General features: G+C 36.6%; 1 protein-coding gene across 3 annotated transcripts in view; it reads right to left on the bottom strand.

The window, feature by feature from the left end:
• Window positions 1-4,402: 4,402 nt before the first annotated feature.
• The window catches only part of SAMD8 (sterile alpha motif domain containing 8), a 49,076-nt gene continuing 30,041 nt past the window's right edge, over window positions 4,403-23,437 (bottom strand). For all 3 annotated transcript variants that reach the window (XM_049645253.1, XM_049645254.1, XM_049645255.1), the window contains 4 exons: window positions 13,677-13,772; window positions 11,331-11,448; window positions 7,161-7,311; window positions 4,403-6,986 (listed from right to left, as the gene is read on the bottom strand). In XM_049645253.1, coding sequence (XP_049501210.1) covers window positions 6,682-6,986; window positions 7,161-7,311; window positions 11,331-11,448; window positions 13,677-13,772 — 670 coding nt within the window. In that variant the 3' untranslated portion in view covers window positions 4,403-6,681. The remainder of the gene's footprint in view (window positions 6,987-7,160; window positions 7,312-11,330; window positions 11,449-13,676; window positions 13,773-23,437) is intronic.

Here is a 23,437-nt window from a genome sequence, read left to right as displayed (position 1 = left end):
GCCCAGGCCTGGTTCCTTGACCTACTATCTTGGGGTCTGTAGCATTTCCTTCATCTCTAGTTTGACCTGTTGTGTACTTTCCACCATCCTACCCTCTCTCTCTTTGCCCTCGATTAACTCCTGTTTTATAAAGCTACTTATATCTGTCCCAACAATATAGACCCTGGCAATAGGCATCCCAGTGCTTCCATTAAAAACACATACTCTGTCAACAGCTCTCTCATACACAAATAAATCCATTTTTTTTTTTGCATGAGAATTAGAGTCCTGTAAACCTTTCATCATATCTTTATGAATTTTTCCTTCAGGGAGGGGTCAGTTCAAGTTTCACATGCTTAGTAAATTCTGCTTGGACCCTCAGACCCCAGTGAGCCCTTCCTCTCTCAAGTTACCAAATGAAGACAGTAAATTTGTCTGTTGACTCAGGGGTTTCTAAACATTTCCTTCCCCTATCCTCAACTCTTTTTTCAAAGGGAAAGCCAAATCTGTGAAATACCAGCTCTGGATGACAACAGCACAAACTCAGGGTGCCTGGGCGGCTCAGTCAGTTAAGTGACTGACTGATGATTTCGGCTCAGGTCATGAGCTCATGGTCATAGGATGCATCCTCACGTTAGGCTCCACAATGAGGTGAGCATGGAGCCTGCTTGGGATTCTCTCTCCCTCTGTCCCCCACTCTCTGTCTCTCAAAATAAATAAATAAACTTAAAAATAACTGGGGCGCCTGGGTGGCTCAGTTGGTTGAGCACCCGAGTCTTGATTTCAGCTCAGGTCATGATCCCAGGGTCATGGGATTGAGCGCTGAGAGGGGCTCCATGCTCGGCATGGAGCCTGTTTAAGATTCTCTTTCCCTCTCTGCCCCTCTCCCCCACTTGTGCTCTCTCTTTAATAAATATATATATATATTTTAGGTTTATATATATGAGAGAGAGAGAGAGCAGGGGAGGGGCAGAAAGAGAGGAAGAGAGAATCCCACACAGGCTCCACACCATCAGTGCAGAGCTTCACGTGGGGCTGGAACTCATGAACCGAGAGATCATGACTTGAGCCAAAATCAAGAGTTGCTGCTTAACCAACTGAGCCACCCAGGCGTCCCAATAGAATGTGCTGGGTTTTTTCTTTAAAAGAAAAAAAAAAGGAAAAGAATGGTACAAACTCCAATTCCCTTTCCCCTACCACTGAAGAAGTTCAACCTGCCAGTTTCAAAACTACAGGTTTATTCCACCAACAAATGTTGTTGGCTACCTTTTCATGTCAGCTTCCCAGACAGATTATTAATTTCCTATGGGCACAGATCCTGTTTTATTGACCTAAATTCAACTAGTATTTCAGCATTATGTACCAGTTACTGAACCAGCAAGGGTAGAATACTTTCATATCTGGCCTTTGATACAACCTAGGAGATAGGCATTTTTTTGGTCTCCATTTTACACATAAAGTTAAGAGGAGCTGGAAGAAAAGACCTAACTTAAACAGCAGCAGAGATGCGACTCATGCCCAGGCCCTCAGAGTCTAAATCCAGTACCTTTTCTATTCCATCAAGCAGCCTCTAGGGTCTGTCCTGGATTATTCCTTCCCAGAGTTCTCAAGAGACTAGCTGGGGTCACCACTAGAGAGGCTACAATTAGTAGTGATCATGAAGACAAGTTCAGTCATGGATCAAGTTCATATGGTCTATGACAATGCTTAGTGTTCTAATGACACCATGGTTCTAAGCTACTGAGCTACCCCCAACAGCTGTTTTCCCTTCTTTTCCTGTTCATCATTATTTCCAAAGCTGACCTGCCAAGATGATGGCATCTTCCTAACATAATCTACAATTAAACCAAAACCAACCAGACAAAAGCTTTAATCTGTCCAAGAATAATTAGCAATTTGCTTCTCTTTTCTCCCTCTCAACTTAACCTACAATTATTCTATACCTTCAGGAAGATCACTTTTCTTCTCTAGTTTACACAAAAGAAAGGGGAAAGAGCAAATGGCTTATCTAAAAGACAATTAGGAATCAGTAAATGCCCGGGACTAGATACCATATTAAGATTTAAAGTTGCTGGGCCCAATCATTCACAAAAATAAAAACTTACTGTATAAAAAATAGACCAGCTGCATTAGGAATGCAAGACACTCAAAGAAATGACTGCAATCCAACTTTCAAATGTTTTATTTTTAGTGTTTTTAAACATTTTAATACAACAAAGATATAAAATAATATATATTAGTTAAATCTGGATTTAATTTAGAATCAAGATATTTACTTATATACAATACTGTGCTTCAAGGTATGGCTACCACAGGAACGTTCACATCTTCAAGTAATACTAGTTTCTCTGTGGATAGAGTGACATTTAGGTAGTGTTCTTAAAACAAAACATGCCCACTTTAGCCCACTTTAGTTTAGCAAACTAATTTTGCTTCCCCCGCTCAGTACCAGTTTCCACTTCCTTTGTTCCATTTCAGGAATACTTCAATTGTCCTAATAATCCATAGATTCTCTCAAAAAAATTATTAAAGTTAAGCATTTTTAAGATGACTAACTAATAAGCCAGTAGTTTATACTGAAACAGACCTGAAATAACAACAAAATTATCATAGTATTCCTTCTCCCTCCACATCAGGCACAAAACATCCTTATGCTTAAACATGGAGTACACTGAATAAAAAGTCCATTGGCTAATTTAGGGTAGAACATATTCTAAAAACCAACCTTACCAGTAGCTGAATTATGGCTTATAGATTTCATAGATATTTTTATTGAACTTGATGCAAAATAATAGGCCACATTTAAGTTACTTGAAATTGGTGGCATTCACTGGGTGTGAGGGGTAGGTGAGAGGGGAGACCAAAACCTACTTTCATAGTAATTTCAGTCATTCAGAGCTTCTGAAACACAGAGAGGGAAAAATCCTCAACCTCTTTCCTTTCTCACTTGTCATGTGAAGCAGTCTGACTTGTGATGTTACTAACAAGTCACCTCTACAGAGGTAAGGGGGTAATTCAGGCTACACTTTTACAAGTGTACACCATCTTAACCACCAAGTAAAGATGGCATTAAAACTGACATGCTTTGTTGGCTTTGAAACTATCTAAATGAAACCAATCCTGCTTAAGAAAGCTATTGGACTATTCTAAAAGAGAACTTTCTTGTCTCAAATGCCTGAATACCTTAAAGAACTGACACATGACTATTACTATAATTACTTTTTTTAAGGGATAACTTAGGTCTACAAAGACTATCAAAGAAGTAAATTTATTAGATCACAGAGTTTAAAACAAGAATATGGTTAACGTTCTCAAGCATTTTAGAACAAGAATCCTTAAAAAATGTTTACTATAAAACTAATGATGAAATTGCCTTTTGCTGAATACACTGAAAGCAGGTTAGTGTTCTGAATATGACTTTGAAATATAAATAACACTTTCCAAACAGATGTCTCTAAAACAGACTTTCATATAAGCTATAAAAGGATTTGGCTCCTCAGTTCTCCATTTACAAATTGTAAGATTTTTTTTTATTTTTTTTTTTTATTTTTGGGACAGAGAGAGACAGAGCATGAACGGGGGAGGGGCAGAGAGAGAGGGAGACACAGAATCGGAAACAGGCTCCAGGCTCTGAGCCATCAGCCCAGAGCCTGACGCGGGGCTCGAACTCACGGACCGCGAGATTGTGACCTGGCTGAAGTCGGACGCTTAACCGACTGCGCCACCCAGGCGCCCCACAAATTGTAAGATTTTTGAAATTCTAAGTAACAACACTCAGGCAGGTACAGGGTAAGAAAGAGCCACTTGTGGTGTGTGTAAATCATTACACAATCAGCAGGTCTTTTAGTCAACAGGTGTTTTGTTGTGAACAGTCCACATTTCTTCAGCTGACTGGTTCTAAGATTACGTTCATTGCTTTCTGATTACGAAAAAAATACTTAATCAGATATGGAAGTTGTATTTTTACCCCAGCAATTCTGACCACAGAGAGTTATGGAAAGGATAGGCATTTGAGAATTTTGCAGCAAAGCCAAAAAAGGTTTCTCCCAAATTATTCAGTAATAACAATAAATGTGCCTTCTTCAAAATCTCCTACTCTCTACTAACTTCAATTACCCTTCAGTTAACAATGTCCTACATGGACTTCAAAAAAGAAAAAAAGACAAAAAAGGCTACACTGTCCTCAGGAACATAGAGAAATGCATTGAGGACTTTCAATATAACCTCCAGTTTGCATTCCCCAAACCAAAACCATCTTGGTTCCTTCTATACTGAACTTTCAGTATTTTATAAGCTTTCACAAGCCTGCAACTGAAGTCAGGGCAAAAAAATATATAGATCTAAGGCATGTAGCTTCTCCACCTAGCCACATTCATACCCAAAATGTGAATATAAATACCACCTTTCCAATGGTTTAGATTTTAACAAGAAAAAAAAATACAAAGACAAAATCTGGAGAGTTTCTGGACAAAACAAAACAAAAAACACAACTGTAATATAGGTTTCATATTAAAAAAAGAAATGGAAAAGAATTTTGTGTCCAAGTTTTCCAAGAAAGAGACTTGGAGATGATGAATTTATGTAAACACTGCCTTGTATTAGTTATAAATTATAAATCTAGCTTACCTTTTCCTCAAATCAGATATGATAAATGCAAAGCTGAAAACTTATTTTACAATCCTCATTGCAGTCTGCTGTTAGGCACTCTGCAAAGTTAGTTACAATTTTTTTTTTTTCTTCTATTTTGTTCTAGAATAGAATCCATATAAAGGAAAGAAGACTGATGTTAGGAAATTTATCATTAAGTAGCTATCTAACATTCTTGAATTAATGTTGCCACAGATTTTCTTCAAACATTTTTCCAAAAGCTAACATTAAGTCCCTCCCTAGTTAAAATACAGTCTTGCTCTGTCACTTGGAAAGAATGCTAGTTACACATAATTTGACCTCAAGAGTCATAGGAAACATCCTTCACCTTTCATGATTATGCAGTTTCCTTACATGAAATGTTGGCATTTTTGTCCCTAGCATGTAAAACAATCAACAATTTAAGATATAAGATTCTAAAGTGTGAGTTTTAAAATCATAATAAAATTTGAATTGCCTTGTGTCATTTCTCAGGTGAGAAATAAGATATAATGTTCAGAGTAGACTCAAATTGGGGTAATTCAGCACTGGCTGAAACTTGTTTGCGTAATATTCCTTTCCTGCTCACTCCCTTCAAGCTCCTCTGTACCTTATACAGGGGTGGGAATAGGACTCAAAATGCAAAAATAAAATATTTCACCCACATGACAAGCAGATTTCAGCTAAGTGGCCTAATTTTAGACCTCAATATGTCAGCACTTTTTCTAACTCCTTGTTTTAAAATGGAATGTAAAAACTACACACTTAATTTTCCAAGTGGCTAAGCTCAATCAGTTGGGGCTCAAATTCCAATTCCATAACCATTCTACTGTCATAACTATTAAAATCATTAAAAGCAAAGTGACAAATGTTATCACAGGGCTCAGATTACTTACGGTACTAAATTTCTAGTGTAAACAGTAACTAAGTTATATCACTTCCTGACTGCCAAATTAAGACAAAATAGAAAGAATGTATGTACACAATTGTATTTAAAAATGAAAAACAACAAAACCTTTTTATATCCAAATATATTTGAGACTGTTTACTTCTGATGGCCAAGAATGACAAATATTAAACCAAATAATTGTATAATGCCTGCAATCTGTTATCATTTCTTTTCAGAAATAGAAAAAATATTCTTTGCATGCAAACCTCCCTACTTAAAGACATCAGAACTTTATCTAACATTTGGTAAAACACTCCACTATTTTACTCATTAAATAACATCATTAAATAGCATAAAATTGGGTTGTCATAAGTCTAACTAACAACTACAGCACAAAGTTGTTCCAGGTACCTACCTCACTAAAATTAAGCCAATTTGATTTTTATGGATGCAGCCACTTTTCCCTCAAAAATACTGACTGATGGTCATACTGAGTCCTCAGAACAAAATAGGAACTGCATCTTGTGTTTTATCTTTGGTGAAAAATGCCAGTACCATATTTGTACTCAGTTACCTCGTGGATAGCCCCTTTCATTTTCTTCTTGTTTCAGGCATCCTGGTATGTTCAGTATACTTTTCTTAAAGATGGTTCAGGAGGCAAAAATTATTTGTTAGTAATACAGATTACTTTCTAGAGTTGCAATTTTCACGAATACAGAGATCAGTTCAAAGAACAAATACTGCTCACTTGGTAGGGGTTTTTCCCTTGAAGATATTAAGGAGCTTAAAAAAAATTATTTCTTGACTAGAGTCCTAATGAAATTACAAACAAAAAAAAACCAAACAAAACCACTTTCAACCAGCAAATTGCTTAAGTTCAACAAGCCAGTACTCAACAGGTAACGGTAACAATCTGACTTCAATCACAACATTAAGTTTGTTGAAAAAGAAGGGTCAGGAAACATCTACTTAAACTTAAGCTTTCTATTCAAACAGATATGTAAGGACTCTTGATTGTCCTTTCTTGATTTCTATAATCATAGCCTTGCTCAGAATATGAACTTTACTTTGTCAACATATAAGCCCAAAAGCAAGGCATCCAGGAACAACCTAGGGGGAGAAAGCAAAGTTACTCACTTTCGACAACTACTATATATTTAATCAAGAACCCATTACAAAGGTAGTCTTTATCCAATTAATCTTTTCATTATTGCTGGTTTTGAAAATGGCCAACAATATTCATTAGGTACTGTACCATTAACATTGCATTCAAAAAAAGAAAACATGGGAAACCAAATTCTTGCTCTCCTACTCTGCTGATATGCTCTGGTATTGGCTAGAGTATGGTAGTACAAAAAGAGTCTTGTCGTGATATAAAAGGCAATAAACACATCAATGGAATAATGTTCATGGGCAGCCAAAATGAAGAAGATTCCAAAGAGGTTGAGAACCCAGGATAAAGTGTGCAAGAAATTCCAGCTTCTTGGTGTATCTGGGAAAAGGACAGAAACATCGTTTCAAAACCACATTCCTTCCAGTGCTCCTAAGTCATGTGTTTCTTAGATCAGTCTGTTCCTTTCATTCTTCACAGAACTTGACACCCTTCCCACAGCCTCCTCTGCAGCCAGTTATCTAATATGCATGGAAGCATTAAAGAGATACTTACATTCAGTGACAAAGAAATTCAGCATAGTTAGGACGACTGTGTGGCCACTGAACATGTAATCTCCGCAAGTGTGAACACCAGTTAGGGTCATACCAAAGCCACTCCAAATGGCAAAGGCCCGGCGCAGTTTCTCCCATACACTGCCATATACCTATAAAGAAAGCTACAGATTAGAGAGGTAGGGGCTTCTGAACATCTACTCCCATTGAAATTCAAATGCTGAGTGACTTAGAAATAAGATCTAAACAAAAGCAACCAGACTCCCAGTCTAATTCCAGACATCAAAAAAGAGTGGTCAGAAATATTCTGGTAATTACATGAAATCAATGTAATTCAAATTTCTCTACTAGAAGTTCCTTTACAGTGAAAAGGTCACTATTACACAAAATATTTCCAAGTTTTAATCCAATAATACAGTAGTATTTGCTGGCTGTTCTTGTCAACAAGAAATAGGCTATGACAGTGACAATGGCTACCATTCAATGTCTATTCATTTTCCCCTTCTTAACTGGTAACAGAAGTTCAAACACTGCATTTCCTAGCCTCCCTTACAGGCTTGGTGTGGTTATGTGACTAAGTTTTATACAAATAAGATGTAAGTGGAATTGTAAAAGATTTCTGGGAAGGCTAATTATGAAGGAAGGAGACAACAACTATACAGGAGAGCAGAAAGACAGAAGAATCATGAGTTGTGGTTAATTAAGTCCATACAATTACACATGACCTACTTTCAGATTTCTCTTATGAGAGAGAATAAACCATTTGTTTATTAAACCATGCCACCTTGAATTTCCTGTTATTTAAAGCCAAATCTAATCCCAACTCCCACACATAAGCTTAAAAAAGCAATCCATTTTGAGGAAGAGTTTGAGTAAAGGTCACTTTTTTTTAAAGGCATTTAACACATAATAACAGTACAAAAAATTGCTAGAATTTAGTGTGCATTTACTATGTGTAAGGTATACTGCTAAGTGCCTTATGTGTTACTGTATTTAATTTCCACAACAATCCTATGAAATGATTCAATTGTGCAGATGAGGAAACTGGCTTACAGAGGTCACACAGTTAGTAAGTAACACAACGAGGATGTGAATCTTTGTTCACATGTGAATCCAGGAAGACCAATTCTAAAGTCCTAAGTCTTAGAATGCCACTCTACTTGCTAGATGGGGTGCTGCCCAATTCATCAATCATTTAATAAAGTCAGTTAGATTAAAAAAAAAAAAAAAAAAAAAGGCAGGGCAGGACAAGAAGAGGAATTTATTATTAGACAAAAGGAAAGAGAAGTTACTAAAATACACATGGTTTGGTTCCTCTAAGCCCTCTAAGAAGAACAGCGTTGGAGATAGTACTCTTGTAAGAGTAAGAAATTAGGCAGTGAAGCACAGAGACTGCTAGGAAAATGTATCTCAGCCAGGGACAGGAAAAAAATGATGCCAGTCAAAAGAAAGCAATTATTTCTCAGTTACTCAAGTCTCCCTATCCCTTCCAATTTTAAATGTCCCAAATATTCTTCCAGAAAAATAAAAATTAAAACATAACAGACTAAGATGCCTTGATGAGACAAGGTACAAAAATCTGCTTTAAGTAGTTCTTTCCTTAGGGTGGGTCCATTGCTACATTTCAAAAACAGGCAGGTTCTTGGTTCTGTCCCTAAACCTCCTACTTCTGGGAATGAGATTTCAAGCAATTACTTTATTTCAATGAAAATGCCCTATGGAGTTCACTGTAAGGGACTTGACTGCTAGTTACTATCACCTTAACCTTCTATTTTTAACAACTGCAACAAATAATACAGGTCAATAAGTAGGTTATATTATAATTTAAAGCAATTAACAGTATTTAGGGCAAATTTGAATAGAAATGTCCACATATAACTAACTGATAATGAAAAACAGTCATTAGAGACAGAAAAAGGGTTATCCATACTATACAGGAACGGTACCTAATTTATTTTTGTAGTACATGTTGTAGCGCTATGTACATATATTATTCTCTTTAGTGGCTGACCCAACAATTAAATCCCTCAGCTACAGGAAATTCTCTTTTCAGTGTAATAAGCTTATATATTTCTTTTTAAAAATCTCTTCTAATCAATTACCATACTATTTGGGGGAAATTGTTCTATCCCTATTTCACACCATGTACAGAAACAAATTCAGAAGAGTAAAGATTTAAATAGAAAACATAAGACCGTAGAAGTCTCATATCATTATCTTTCATTAATCAGAATGACAATGACTCTAAAAGTTGATAATAAGTAGTGCTGGCATGAGAGTAGGAAAACTGATATGCATACAGTGTAGGTAGTAGTGAAAAATTTGTCTTTTCTGGTAAACATTTGAGCAATATCATCACTATTTTTAATGTTCATGTTCTTTGAGGTCATAATTCCACTTCCAGGAATTTATTTTAAGTAGATGCTTAAATAAGTGAAAATACATAAATGCACCAGGATGTTTACAAAGGCACTGTTTATAAAGAGTAAGATTTGGAAACAACATAAATGTGTATCATTTGGAAACTGGTAAATCATATAATGGGACACTGCAGCTATTAAAAAAATGAGGTATAACCATATGCATTTCTTTAGAAAAAAGTAATTAACATTAAATAAAACATAAGTTAAAAGAACAATATCTGCAATATAATCTCATCTTTTATTTAAAAAGTATCTATTATATAAACTTATGTGAATGTGTAAGCATGCTTAAAAATAGTCTATGTGGCTATATATCCAACTGTTAAAAGTATTATTTATGGGACGGGTGAAAGAGGAAATTATGTGAGCTTTTACTTTTTTTTTTTTTTAATGTTTATTTTTGAGAGAGAGAGAGCGAGCCCGATGCAGGGCTTTAACTCATGAATCGTGAGATCATGACCTGAGCTGAAGTCTTTTTAACCAATTGAGCCCCATGTGAGCTTTCACTTTTCAATTTATATATTTTTAGAAAAATAAAACATTTCCTTTACACGAAATCCTAAGTGTCATATTAACCTTTCCCCCTTGCTTACTGGTCAGTGTCCTAATACCTAGAGAAAGTTTTGTTACCCTTCAGCTCAGGGCTGTATTTTTAGTTCTTGATCTCCTTTGGCTGCTTAATCTTCCCTTGCTGGCATTTCAGCTATTTACATTGCAATAGAAGACCTGACAATTATGTTTTACACTTTACAAAGAATATTAAAATAACAACAAAGCTGTTAACACATACATTTGAATATTAGATAATACATAACTAAAGCATGGAAGTTTATAATAGTAGGATAATAAATTCTTTTGTCCAAATTTAATGAGTCTAAAAGGCCAATTTTGTATAGTATAGGTGATTTTCAGGTTTTTAAAATTTTTTGTTATCTGGGTTTTGTTGTTGTTCCCATCTGCATAATCTCTCCTCTCTCAATTTAATCAAAAGAGAAGATATGTCTACAATATAACAAAACAAGCTACAAAGTTTAAAACAAAAACAATAAATCAGCCATTATTTAGTACACCCCAGGAAAGAGTAAAGTTTAAAATAGAGTTTAGAATGCTTTAAATGGAATATGGTCAAACTGCAAAACTTTTAAAAAAGGAGTGATGAGGACAATGAAGGGACCAGAGTCATGTCGTATGAGGAACTAACGATGATCAGGATAGTGGGAAAGGGAAAATGACAATTGAAAGAAACTTGTTTTCTTTTCTTTCTGTGTTTGTTTATTTTTGAGAGAAAGAGAGAGAGAGAGTACCAGCAGGGGAGGAGGGGCAAAGAGAGAGGGAGACACAGAATCCGAAGCAGGCCCCAGGCTCTGAGCTGTCAGCACGGAGCTCAATGTGGGGCTTGAACCCACGAGCCGTGAGATCATGACCTGAGCCAAAGTCGGACACTCAACCGACTGAGCCACCCAGGCGCCCCAAAAGGAACTTGCTTTCTATAGCTTCACGGCACAGAACCAGTTTCAATGGACTGATGTAACAGGGAGGTAGATTTTGGCTTAAGATTACTACCAAATTATTTCTAGAAATCTATAGAGATCTATAGATCTAGAAATCTATAGAGATTTCTTACAGATATTGAAAATACTTAAAAGGACATTTTACTATTAAAAGCAAAATCTTAGCCCTATTACATATATGGTGCCATCAACCCATCAAGAACAAAAGGAAAGAATGATGAAGAGGTAGCAGGCTACCTTTCCAGTACACTGCAGGTGCTGTCCTGGCACGGAGAGGGAGGTCACAAACATGGTAAAGCAGCGAAGCAAGAACACAGTACCCATCAGACTACAGAGCCTTCGAAGAAGTATTGACCTGTGAACAGAGTGACCAAAAAAGAGAGAAAGATCAGAAGAAGGCAAACCAAAAAACTCCAGGCATCAAGTGTTTACTTAAAGGAAGAACAGACAGGAAAACCACTAGAACTAGACTCTTTGAAGAGGACAGAAATTTTAGAGAATTCTTCAATCTAAAGCATCATTGTCTAATAGAACTTTCCGCAATGATGAAAATGCTCTATAACCGCACTAATAAGGTATCTACATGTGGCTCCTGAGTACTTGAAATGTGACTAGTACAACCAAGGAACTGAATTTTAATTTTATTTAATTTTCATTAATTTAAATAGCCAGATGTGGCTAGTACCTGCCATGTTAGACAGTGCAGACCTAAGAGCATCATTTCATTGATAAGAAAATATGGCTAAGAGAAGGTAAAGGAGCTAGTGAGAAAGAAGTAAAACTAGTACCTAGCCGATTCTTAGCTTAATGTTAGCCCTGTTATTCATCTATCGCTCATAAATTATTTATTTTATGAGAGGTAAAACTAAACACATGATTCTGGGGAATTTTTTGCTGATTAATAACACCGTAAATTGGTTACTGAGAGTAGCTATTTAATAAACATTCTCTAACTTCTCCTAAGTTAAACGTAAGGTATAAAATACTAAGTCTTTTGGGGTGCCTGGGTGGCTCAGTTGGTTAAGTGTCTGATTTTGGCTCAGGTCATGATCTCATAGTTGATGAGTTCAAGCCCCGCCTCCGGCTCTGTGCTGACAGCTCAGAGCCTAAAGCCTGCTTCAGATCTGTGGCTCCCTCTCTCTCTGCCTGTCCCCCACTTGTGCTCTGTCTCTCTCTCTCAAAAATAAACATAAAAAATTTTTTTAAATACTGTTTTTTTTAATACCAAGTTTTATATTAAGTAAACCTAAAATTTTGAACTGCATTGTAATATCACTTGTACCGTCATATTATTTTCTTAAATGCCTTAAACCAAAACAGACTATAAGATTCTTAAAAACAGGAATTATGCTTTACACATTTTTGAAATGCTCTTCCCACCCTCAAAAAAGCATTGAACACAGGTTAAGACATCTCAAATTTTAGCGTGTACACCTGGGATGGAGCTTAGGCATCTACATCTTAACAAGAAGCCTGGTGAGTCTAATGAAAGTAGTACAAAGACCACATTTTGAGAAACACTTTCTTTGACAAATTAAACGTCAAAACTTGCATTTAACTGGCCACTGCTATGCTTTGCTAAATCTACCACAGTTTCCTGTTTTGAAGAGTGGATAAATTCAAATTCACCGGGTCTTGTGAGTCAGAGTTAAATCAGAGAGCACCAGTGATATACATGTTCTTAAATCACCTCTGGTTTTAAGCAATTCAGAGTTAAAAATATTGCTGGAAAATGGGAAAGAATGAAGCACAATACAGCCTGAGAGTGTGACAACAATAGCAATCATCAACCTTTCTTTTCACCTTCAAAGCGATGCAATAACTGCTGCTTAGGAACTGAAGCCCATCAGCGGTTTACCTCAAGCACTTCCTGGTGAGGAGAACCAATCAAAAATTCAAGAAACTGTCCCTATTTCTCATCAATGTCCAAAAGACAACAGATAGCAGATCCACAAACTTTAGAGTTCTTTAACATTTTTCTTCACTATGCCTTTTTACTTAAATCAAGTAATTTCCTCTCACTAAAGTAGGAAAGAAGCCTCCCTTATACTTTTTTTTTTTTAATAAAATTTTTTTTTCCTTTATATTTCTTAGTGGAAGTGCCAAAGAAGCACTTTCCCTATTCATCAATTTCCTACACCATCTTAAGCAAACCACACTGGCTAGACAGATGTGCATGGTGTGCAAAATAATCCCTTTTCTAATGAGCCTCCTGCAAGCAGAGAACAATGTCTTCCATTCAAGCACTATCCTTGTCCAAAGACCGTCTTTGGAGGAGTTTCTATCCTTCCACAAAAAGTGATATTTCCGGTTTGTTTCCAAAGAAAGTTAAAGCTAGACTGTTAGCGATTGGCTAATGGCCAAACATTGCCAACTCTGATCTTTGTGTTCAGAATACATTCAGAAGGTAACTAAATATGGAGGTATTACCTCACGGTGACTTTCTTGTTGATCAAACCCAAAACATTTTCCATAATGGCTAAAGGAAATTAACAAGGAAACTACAAAGGGAGAAACAAGGTTTGATGAACTTTATCCAAGACAGTAAAAACATTTTGTCTTTTAATGGAATAACTGAGGTACCTGTGTTTGTGGAGAAGAAGAACCAGGAGCCAAATATAGCACAAAATCATGCCACATACTTCTGTCATGGCAAAGGCCCATGGGATTCTAGGAACACTGAAATAGAAAAAAATTACATTTCATACTGACAAGAAGTGCATGTATGTGACACCTTTTGCAACATGATACTCTTCAAAATTTATTTCTATAACTTTTACCTCTTTTAGGAGAGGATATTTAAAGAACCTGGGGGAAAGATCTGTTTCATCAAATATCTCATTTATCAAAACTTCTTTGCTGTTTTTGATTCCCAATTAATGGTTCTCTGTGAAGAGGTGACAATCCTTTTCTCCCCCTGCCCCCCCCCCCCATAGAATGGTAGACCTGGATACGAAACTGCCCACAAACATCAATGGGAAAGGGTTCGCCTCTTGCATGATGTGCTAACTGCAGAATCCAGACAATTGGGGCTTGAACTTGACTCTTTTCTCCCTATAGTAATTTTTTTTTTTTAATTTGGTTTTGTTTTAGAGGCAGTAAATTGTTTTTACTCCTTTTTCTGCCCTCCTTTGTTTTATATCCTTGTTTTCTTCTATTGTTTCCATTGACCCCTCTTTCCTCACCAAATCCACAGCTCCTGTGGTTATTCACTGGTAAAATACATGTCACATTTCCTAATTTAAAAAGAAAGAGAAAGGGGCACCTGGCTGGCTCAGTTAGTAGAGCATGTGACTCTTGATCTTGAGGTTTAAGTTTGATCCCCATGTTGGGTATAGAGATTACTTACAATCTTAAAAAATAAATAAATAAAAAGAGTGAAGGAGGAGAAAGAGAAGACAGAGGGGGAAAGGAGGTAAAGGTGGAAATGAATTAGTGCAAATATATCATCTCCAGGTGATCGTCTTTTTTTTTTTTTTTTTTCCATTTATTTACTTTGAGAGATTCAGAGAGCGTGAGCTATGGCGGGGTAGGGGGTAGGGTGGGGAAAGAGGGAGAGGGAGAGAGACATAAAATCCCAAGCAGACTCAACACTGCCAGCATGGAGCCTGATGCAGGGCTTGAACTCACAAATTGTGAGATCATGACCTGAACTGAAATCAAGAGTCAGGCGCTTAACCAACTAAGCCACCCAGGCACCCCTGATTGTCTTATTTTTATTCTTTGTACATTTCCACTAAAATTTCTTGTACAATGTATTAATTTTATAACTAAGGAAATAAACGTATCTTTTAAAAATAAAACATGAAATCTGAAAGGAAGGTATTAATAGTTTTATCCAACCAAACCTTATTCAGAGTAAGTGAAGAGAATACATCATCTTTAGCCAGGGATTTGTCATTTATTACCTCAAAAGATTCCTCTTATGTATTTTAAATCTATTGCTGCCTTATTTATCTCGCATTACTAGGGGAAAAGGTTATCACATATCAGAAATTTTTAAATAAAAGAAAAATTCCTTTAAAAGACTTTAACTATATAAATTTTTAAATGAACATTTAAAAATAATACATATGTATATATGTATGTGTGTATGTATATATGTGTGTGTGTGTGTGTGTGTGTGTATATATACATATATATATATATATAAAACAATTTTACAATGTTTAGGATGAAAATACATTTCTGCCCCACCCCCTACCTAATTCTTGCTTCCCAGAGGCAATCACTTTCACTCTTGTGTTTTATTTAGCATTATATCTCTTAGCTGCCACAGTCCATTTTCTCTCCCCTATTCTCTACAGTTTCACAATTTTTTAAAAAACAATTTTTGGCTTTTACTTAAGTTTCTAAATACCATTTGCAGCTGAGTCAGTAGAGAACAATAATTAAATCCCTTTCTTGTAGAAATTCTTATAATTCTCTAGAGCTAAAAAAGCTTTCTTTCTTTCTTTTCTTTTCTTTTTTTTTTAGTTTGCTCTGTTTCTTATGTGCCTATCATCAATTCAGCTTCAAACTATTCTACCGATTCAATTTTTCCTTTTGGGGAAATCTCTCTTAGAGCTCTTCTTTTTTTTTTTTTTCAAATTTAGTAGGTTTGGTCATGATCCCAAGGTTTGCCTTTCCCAGAATGGCATATAAATGGAATCACACAGTACGGTTGCATTTTCTAGTCTGCCTGTATGGCTCTTTTTTTGAAGTAAAACTCGACTTTCACCTTGTAAACTCCTCTTTTCTATATTAGATTCTTTGTTTCCTGAATCCAAGTACTCGTCTTTTTCAGTTTACTCTTTAGTTTTGTTTCCTCCATTCGTTTTCTGAGAAAGACAGGCTGAAGGACAAACTTGTTTTTAATGTTAGATTTATTGAGGTTTAATTTACAACCCAAAAAATTCATCCCTTTTAGCTGTGTAGTTCAATGAGGTTGACAAACGTATTTGTCAGTCATGTAACCACCGCCACTATAAAGATATAGAATATTTTCATTACTCCAAAAAGTTCCCTTGTGCCCCTCTGTAGTCAACCCCCTCTCTCACTTCTAGCTCTGGGGCAACAAGTCAACTGATTTCTGTCCTATATAGGTTTGCCTTTCTCAGAATGGCATATAAATGGAATCACACAGTATTTATCTAGATACCTTTTGTATCTGCCTATTTTCACTTAGTATAATATATTTCAGATCTACCCATATATACTGCATGTATAATTCTTTACCCTTTCTTTATCTACAATTTCCTTTCCATTCACTGGTTGATGGGTATTTCGGATATGTAATGGATATTTGGATATATTCAGTTTTGGGTGGTTTTGAATAAAGACCACATACAAGTCTTTGCATGGATATATGTTTTCAATTCTCTTAGGTAAATACTTAGAAGTGAAACTGTTAAGGGTTATGTTAAGGATATGTTTAACTTTTTAAGAAACTATCAAACAGGGGGCGCCTAGGTGGCTCAGTCGGTTTAGTGTCAAACTCTTGATTTCGGCTCAGGTCATGATCCCAAGGTCATGGGATCAAGCCCTGTGTCAGGTTCCATGCTGAGCATGGAGCCTGCTTAGGATATTCTCTCTCTCTCTCTCTCTCTCTCTCTTGCTCCTCTCCCGTTTGCATTCTCTAAAATAAAAAACAAATTATTAAAAAAACACCACAACTATCAAGCTGTTTTCAAAGCAGTTCTGTCATTTTGCATCTCTACCAGCAATGTATGAGATTATCAGTTCCTCTGAATCCTCATCAGGCGTTATCATCAATTTTTTTCATTTTAGCAATTCTAGTAGCTGTGGGATTGGAAAGTAAATATTTTGAGACTTGAAAACTTAAAAATATCCTTGGGTCTATCAGCAATTGCACTACTAGGTATTTCCAAAGGATACAAAAATGCTAATTCAAAGGGGCATATGCACCCCAATGTTTACAGCAGCGCTATCAATAGTCAAATTATGGAAAGAGCCCAAATGTCCACTGACTGATGAATGGATAATGATGTGGTGTGTGTGTGTGCATGCGTGTGTGTGTGAGATGGAATATTACTCGGTGACCAAAAAGAATGAAATCTTGCCATTTGCAACAATGTGGATGGAACTAGAGTATATTATACTAAACCAAATAGGTCAGAGAAAGACAAATAGCATGATTTCACTCGTGGAATTTAAGAAACAAAACAGATGAACATTGGGGAAGAAAGGGAAAATAAGATAAAAAACAGGGAGGCAAAGCATAAGAGACTCTACAGAGAACAAAGTGAGGGTTGCTGGAGGGGAGTAGGTGGGGGGATGGGCTAAATGGGTGAGGCTCATTAATTAGGAGGGCACTTGTTGGGATCAGCACTGGGTGTTACATGTAAGTGATGAATCACTAAATTCTACTCTGAAACCAATACTACACTATATGTTAACTAACTTGAATTTAAATTAAAAAAAAATTTAAAAACTATCCTTCGGTCTAACGTTATAACTAATTGGCAGTTTGCTTGGACTGAGAATTCTAAGTTAGATGTTATTTTGTCTCAGAAAGTTAAAGGTCTTGTCCTCTAGCTTCCACTGTTGCAAAGAATTTGATGCTATTTAGATTTCCAATCTTTTCTATGTTACTTGTTCTGTCTCTTAAGAAGCTAAATTTTAGGGGGCACCTGGGTTGCTCAGTAGGTTGGGCTTCTGACTTCAGCTCAGGTCATGATCTCACAGCTTGTGAGTTTAAGCCCTGCATCGGGCTCTGTGCTGACAGCTCGGAGCCTGGAGCCTGCTTCAGATTCTGTGCCTCCCTCTCTCTGTGTCCCTCTCCTACTTGCACTCTGTCTGTCTCTCTCAAAAATAAAGATTAAAAAAAATAAATTAAAAAAAAAAAGAAGTTAAATTTTAGGATCTTCAGCCTAAAATCCAGTGTTCTGAAATTTTCCATTTCTTATTCAGTGGGCCCTTTCAATCTGGAAAGTCACATCCTTTGAATTCAGGAAATTTCCTTTATTATATCCTAAATAATATCTTCCCCTTCATTTTCTCTATGTATTCTTTCTAATACCCTTATTTGTTCACTGTTGGGCCAAATGGATTGATCTTACTTTTTCTCCTCTACTTTTCATTTTTGTTCTACATACAGGGCAATTTATCATATCTGTATCCCAATTATTCTGCTGGATTTTAAATTTCTACTTTCATTTTTAAATTTCCAAAAGCTTTTTTCCTTCTGAATTTTCCTTTTTTATAGCCTACTGTTACTGTCTCATAAAATGCAACATAACATCTCATCTGTGAGAATATGGTTTATTTTTTGAAGTGTTCTTATGCTATTTTGTGTTTCCCATGTTGCTTTTTTCTGTTTGCATTGGTCTTTTGTCCTTAAATGCCTGATCATTCTTGACCATTCATATTTGACAGTGAAGCACTAAAAAAATAATTTAAAGCTCTGTGCGCATAGATTGAGCTTCTCATGTTGTGGGTTTCATGGTAGAGTGATAAAGGGGTCTGGTTGATGAGATAGGGATATCTCCCCTACCATTGTATCTATAGTCCTTTTCTCTTGTGTAGGTTTTCCAAGGAGAGGGATCTGTTCTCCTGCTTAGATGACTGGTGCTGGGAGAGAATGGGGATAAGAAGTCTGGCTACTTCTACTTAAGGAAGGGAGCTAGAAGTTTCAGTGATCAGTATGTAAATTTATAGTAATCACCTTGAACACATCTAGGTACCTTTGTTCTCATGAGTCCAGAGTCCCTCACATTTAACTACTCTGGAGACTATACCATCTATCTTCTGTTGGAATAGAGCAAGTCTAAAAGCTTTTCAACCAATTCTCCCATATTTGGCTCCTATTTGTACCTGGTTGTGACAGATACCTGGTGCCATCTGTTTAGAGAGTTTTTCTGGAGCTCTGCAACACTAACTCCCCTTTTGGACATTGCTAGCTCCGGTTCCTAATCTTATAATAGGCCCTCAACTTCCTACTTTCCAAATATTCATCATCACTACTTTTGCCTTCATAGGATTATAGGGTTCCCCTTCATCTCCTTTTTACTGTTATTTTAGTGGAATGTTGTGAGGAAATGTTTTTTCAAGATCTCATTATTTATTTTGATACAAAGTTATCTAAAATGCATTATACATGTACATGCCTCTTTTTTTCTAGATAAAAATTTAACTTTGGTAATTATTACCATTACTTGGTAATAATCATGATTATGAACACTGATTATTACACTGAATATGATAATGACCTCAGGATTACTGAGAAATGAAGGTTAAGCTCCAGGCTAGTCTAGTTTTTCCATTATTTATGTTTGCTTTTTATAGTGCTTCTGGTTCTTCTGTTACTAGTATGGCTATCAGCTATCCTTTCTCACTGTTTTAAGTGGGCCTGCCTATAGAGGCATCCCTATCTCCTAATTTTCTGTTTAAGGTGTACTGAAGGTCTTGAAATTGTGTAACATAAGCTTCAGAAACAGACTTTGAAACAAAGATCAGTGTGAAAGTGTTTAGGAGTGTTCCCAAGGGAAAAACCTTAGGGTAGTAAGAAAATGAGATTAGGAAGGCAAGGAAGCAGGGTAAAAGTGAGACATCAAATAAAGGCTTGTGGGGTTAACTATGGCAAGGGTAATTATGGCTCAATCCTATGGGGACTTTGGGAGACAGTGTAGGTCCGACCTAAAAGTTGTCCCAATTAGGGTGAAGAGAAATAAAATATTTATACCCTATCTCATCAGTCATTAGTTAAAGGCCGTTGCTGGAGGGATGTAAATTCCTAAGCATGTTTGCCTCTCTTTCCAAGCAGGCAAAATGTATTCAGCAGCCCAGATGCAGCTCTCCAACACAGATACATTTACTGGATGTTGGGGGCGTCCACATGCAAGAAAATGAAAAAGAGATCTGAGAGTACACAGGAAAAACACTGATAGCACCTGTTACCATTCTCCTATGAATAAAGTTTCAATGCTTAAGAGCATGAAGATTTGTAGTGGGTGGCACTATAGGGAGTTAGGCAAAATTTGGCTTTATATCCCCATTACAAACTGAAAATTACATATATGTTTACACAAAATTTTATACACAAATGTTCATAAGCAGCATTAATGGCAGCCAAAAAGTGGACACACCCAAACATTCATTAACTGATTAATGATAAACAAAATGTAGTATATATCCATACAATGGAGTATTATTCTGTAATAAAAAGGAATGAAGCACTGATACATATTACTATATGGATGAATCTTGAAAAATTATGCTAAATGAAAGAAGCCAATCACACGCAAAAAAGGCCACATATTGTATGATTCCATTTATATGAAATGTCCAGAACAGACAAATTCACAGGTGTAGAAAGTAAATTAGTGGTTTCCAGGGAATGGAAGGAGGAGGGAATGGAATGAGACTGATAATGGATAGGAGTTTCTTTCTGGGGTAATGAAAATATTCTGGAATTAGTGGTGATAGTTGCACAATTTTGTAAATATAATAAAACCCACTGGATTGTACACTTTAAAATAAAATCCTCATTTCTCTCTCAGGTCATTTTTCCACCTTTCTCCCACTACACCTTGGTTATAGGCATCTATCGAACCTCAGCATCCATTCTCTCATTTCTTGAAGACTTCAGCTTCTGGTTCACTGTCACTTTCTCTAAAACTTCTATTGTAACTTGGGTTCTTCTCACTTATCTTTTTACCTCTCCTTTGGCCTTGTCTTTTACTCTACTTCAGTGACCTGCACCCATGGTTATAACCTGGATCTTGTCATTACTAAGATTATTTTTCATAATCTTAATTTCAAGAATCCTATATTAACCAACACCTCTTTGCTTTCCAGCTTATTCCTTCTAGTACTCCCAACCTCAATAATTTTGAGACCTAAAATCCATTGATCTTACAACATTTTCACTGTCCTTCACCTATCTCATTTCCTCATGTCCCTTCTTATCCACCTGAGTCCATGGTCAGTCATTATAATCACTCCCTTGCCTGGTCTTCCTTCATCATGCTGCCTAGCAAACCTTCAACCCTGCCTATTAAATCCAGTTATCCACCTATTCCATCCACCTATTTGAGTGAGGTAGTAAAAATACATCATGCCAACATGACTACTAACTTCAAGGAGGCCATCAGTGCTGCTACTACATCACACAAGTCTACTCATTCTCCTAGATGACTATTTTACACCCCATTCATTTTCCTCAAACTGCCATCTTTCTCTCCATTGTAACTCTCTATTTGCAGAGAAAATAAAAACAATCAGGAGAGTACTTCCTCATGCTCTACCATCACATCTAATAATGTGCTCCTGTATTTTCTATCTTCTCTGTTATGTATGAACAGTCCATGTGCCTAAGCCAACCTCTCCTACCCATTAGATCCCATCACTTTTCATTTACTCAAGGACATGACTCTGATCATGTCCCTCTCTTTCCTCCTAACATCATTCCCCTCCGCCTAAATTGGGTCATTCCTATCATCAATACAACAAACATACTATAATATAGCCCATCCCAAACTAAAATCCTGGTGACTCTCTATCCTTTCCTTCTCTGTCCAAGATACAGCTCCATTTCTCTACCACCTTTACAGGAAACCTTTTAAGATTTGATTGTTTCCAATTTCTCTCTTCCTATTCTCTTTTTCTCTCTTATCAACTCTAACCAATTTTTTTTTTTAACTTTTCTTGGCTATGAAAAGTTGAACGAATAAATACTTTAAGGTCTTCACTTAAATCCACCGTACAGGGGCGCCTGGGTGGCTCAGTCGGTTAAGCGTCCGACTTCGGCTCAGGTCATGATCTCGCGGTTCGTGAGTTCCAGCCCCGTGTCGGGCTCTGTGCTGACGGCTCAGAGCCTGGAGCCTGTTTCGGATTCTGTGTCTCCCTCTCTCTCTCTGACCCTCCCCCGTTCATGCTCTGTCTCTCTCTGTCTCAAAAATAAATAAACGTTTAAAAAAAAAAATCCACCGTACAATAATTACCATTTTTTCCACATTTTTTTTTCACTCTTTCTATACATACCTACACACACACACACACACACACATACTGTTTTGGAAGAACTTGAACCCACCCCCTGCAAAGTAAGTTGCAGACATTATGACACTTCTCTCCTAAATACTACAACATGATTCCCCTAGGAAAAAGTATATCCTTTTCATAACACAATACACTATTATACCCAGGAAACTGTAACATTGATTGTTAGACAACATTGTTTAATATGAAGTCCATACCCAAAATTTCCTAAATGTCCCCAAAATGTCAACAGTATATATTTTTTCTTGATATAGGTTCCAATTAAAGTTCATATATTGCTCTTGGTTACAGCTCTTCAATATCCCTACAATTCTCTCTGCCTGACTTCCGTTTGCTATAATATCTACATTTTTGGAGAGTCCAGATCAGCTGCCTTGTTCTGGATTTGTCTGATAATTTCCTCATGATTAGACTTAGGTTACATTTGGAGGGGCAAGATTATTATATAGTTGATACTGTGAACATCACATCCAATGCACATGTCAGTTTGAAATGCTACATTTGATCATTTGGTTAAAACAATGCATGTCAGGGGCGCCTGGGTGGCGCAGTCGGTTAAGTGTCCGACTTCAGCCAGGTCACGATCTCACGGTCCGTGAGTTCGAGCCCCGCGTCAGGCTCTGGGCTGATGGCTCGGAGCCTGGAGCCTGGAGCCTGTTTCCGATTCTGTGTCTCCCTCTCTCTCTGCCCCTCCCCCGTTCATGCTCTGTCTCTCTCTGTCCCCCCAAAAAAAAAAAAAAACAAAAAAACAATGCATGTCAGATCATGACACTGGAAAGCTACTTTATTCTTCCTATAATTAAGTAGTATGTGAGATGATTATTTTCAAATCATGTAAACATCCTTGATCTTTCACCTAATGATTTTAGTATCCACCGATGACCTGCCTGAATCAATTACTATGCTGGATGTTGCAAAATAGGCCATCCATGTTTATTTGCTGGTATCATTCTTGAAGAATTTCCCCTCTTGCCAGACCATTTTTTATCACTATGGATTTACAAATTCTTTCTTTTACTCAATATATTAGAATCCATTACCATCATTATGCTTTTGGATGTTTTAATTGCCCTAGTTTGATCAGTGCAAGTCCCTTCAAACCAGCTCATATGTTCTTCTGACATGCTTTCATTGGTTTTATGCACTTCCTTGATTTATGGAACAAGAGCTGTTTCACTCATTTTATATTTTCCTTGCTTCACACTTAAAACCAGTTCATATCAGTTCTTAAAAATCTTCCTCACTCTTCTTTGTGATTTAGTAGTACTCTGCTATGCAGAGTATTATATTCAACCAGTTTTCCAAGGATAGGCATTTATATTATTTCTAATATTTGCAATTAC

Source organism: Panthera uncia, chromosome D2, assembly GCF_023721935.1.
Source record: "Panthera uncia isolate 11264 chromosome D2, Puncia_PCG_1.0, whole genome shotgun sequence".
Lineage (NCBI taxonomy): Eukaryota > Metazoa > Chordata > Mammalia > Carnivora > Felidae > Panthera > Panthera uncia.
Note: the sequence above shows the minus strand (reverse complement) of the source record. Positions and strands in the feature narration are given on the sequence as shown.